This window comes from Ruditapes philippinarum, unplaced genomic scaffold (assembly GCF_026571515.1).
Source record: "Ruditapes philippinarum isolate M1 unplaced genomic scaffold, ASM2657151v2 ctg7716_1_1_1_1, whole genome shotgun sequence".
In the NCBI taxonomy this organism is placed as follows: Eukaryota; Metazoa; Mollusca; class Bivalvia; order Venerida; family Veneridae; genus Ruditapes; species Ruditapes philippinarum.
Genome location: NW_026859808.1, coordinates 13904 through 14925, shown reverse-complemented (window position 1 = coordinate 14925; position 1022 = coordinate 13904). Strand labels below are relative to the sequence as shown.

Here is a 1022-nt window from a genome sequence, read left to right as displayed (position 1 = left end):
AAACGGCACCTACAATCCATGTAAATTACCAAAAGTGGCCAAAATATGCAAAACAAAAACGCCCTTACTAAGCTAGTCACGCAGTGAAAATATGATGACAAAAACTGCAAAATTAGTAATTTGTCACATATAATATGTCAACTATTTCATGCTTCTTGAGCCCTTTACTGTTTAAAATGTTAGTATACTTTTCACAATTTTGATTTTATTTAAAATATCTTGCATGCAGCTTTAATACAAACAGACAAATCATATTCTGAACCTGATGTGTTTATGAGTCTTAATCTATTGCAATACTTTACACCAAAATATTAACGTTTTTATATGAGGTGAAATAAGTTCATTAAGGTTGATTTGTTGATTTTTAATTCAGTTATTCACTAGTAGTCCACTAAATGTGTTGAACCTATATCCGCTTTGATAAAGCTGGCGGTTAGAACCTGACGATGTGGATTTGACCCAAATTTTTGATCCTGACTTTACTCTTACTATTGCACCAAAATTATTACAGCCATACGATTCATCACCATAGTTAGCATCTGCTGCAATAACGTTACCTTCCAATACCAGTCCAAGATAGGAATGTTTTCCTTTATAAGCACATGTATGAATAACAAACTGGTACAGTCCTCCAACAGGTGCTGTGAACAATCCCGTAGACGTGTCGTAACCTGTTCCCTCGTTTGTGAATGTCTTCTCGAATATGAGAATATGACAAGTACAAATACTGGAGAAACATTCGAAATGCATTTTGATGGAAATTGTACTTCTAGTGACGTGATTTATTTAATTACTTGTAAAAAATGTAAAATACAGTATGTCGGCCAAACCCATCAACAGGTATCAAAAAGAATGAACAGCCATAAATTTGATATAAGAAGTAATAATCATCCCAATTTTTCTTCTAATGTTGCAATTCATTTCAATGCCGAAGATCACTCACTTGATGACTTTTCCTTTATGCCGATTGATAAACTTCATGATAATATGGGGAGACTTTTGAAAGAGACATACTGGATACA

General features: G+C 33.5%; 1 protein-coding gene across 1 annotated transcript; it reads right to left on the bottom strand.

Annotated features, from left to right (window-relative positions):
• Nucleotides 1-369: 369 nt before the first annotated feature.
• LOC132757977 (collagen alpha-2(VIII) chain-like) lies at nucleotides 370-750 on the bottom strand. Its single transcript, XM_060749476.1, has one exon. It carries the CDS (start codon nucleotides 748-750, stop codon nucleotides 370-372), a length of 381 nt encoding a protein of 126 aa, XP_060605459.1.
• Nucleotides 751-1022: the final 272 nt, after the last annotated feature.

Excerpts from the sequence above, each read along its gene's own strand:
- LOC132757977 (XM_060749476.1), bottom strand. The coding sequence starts at position 750 with ATGCATTTCGAATGTTTCTCCAGTATTTGTACTTGTCATATTCTCATA.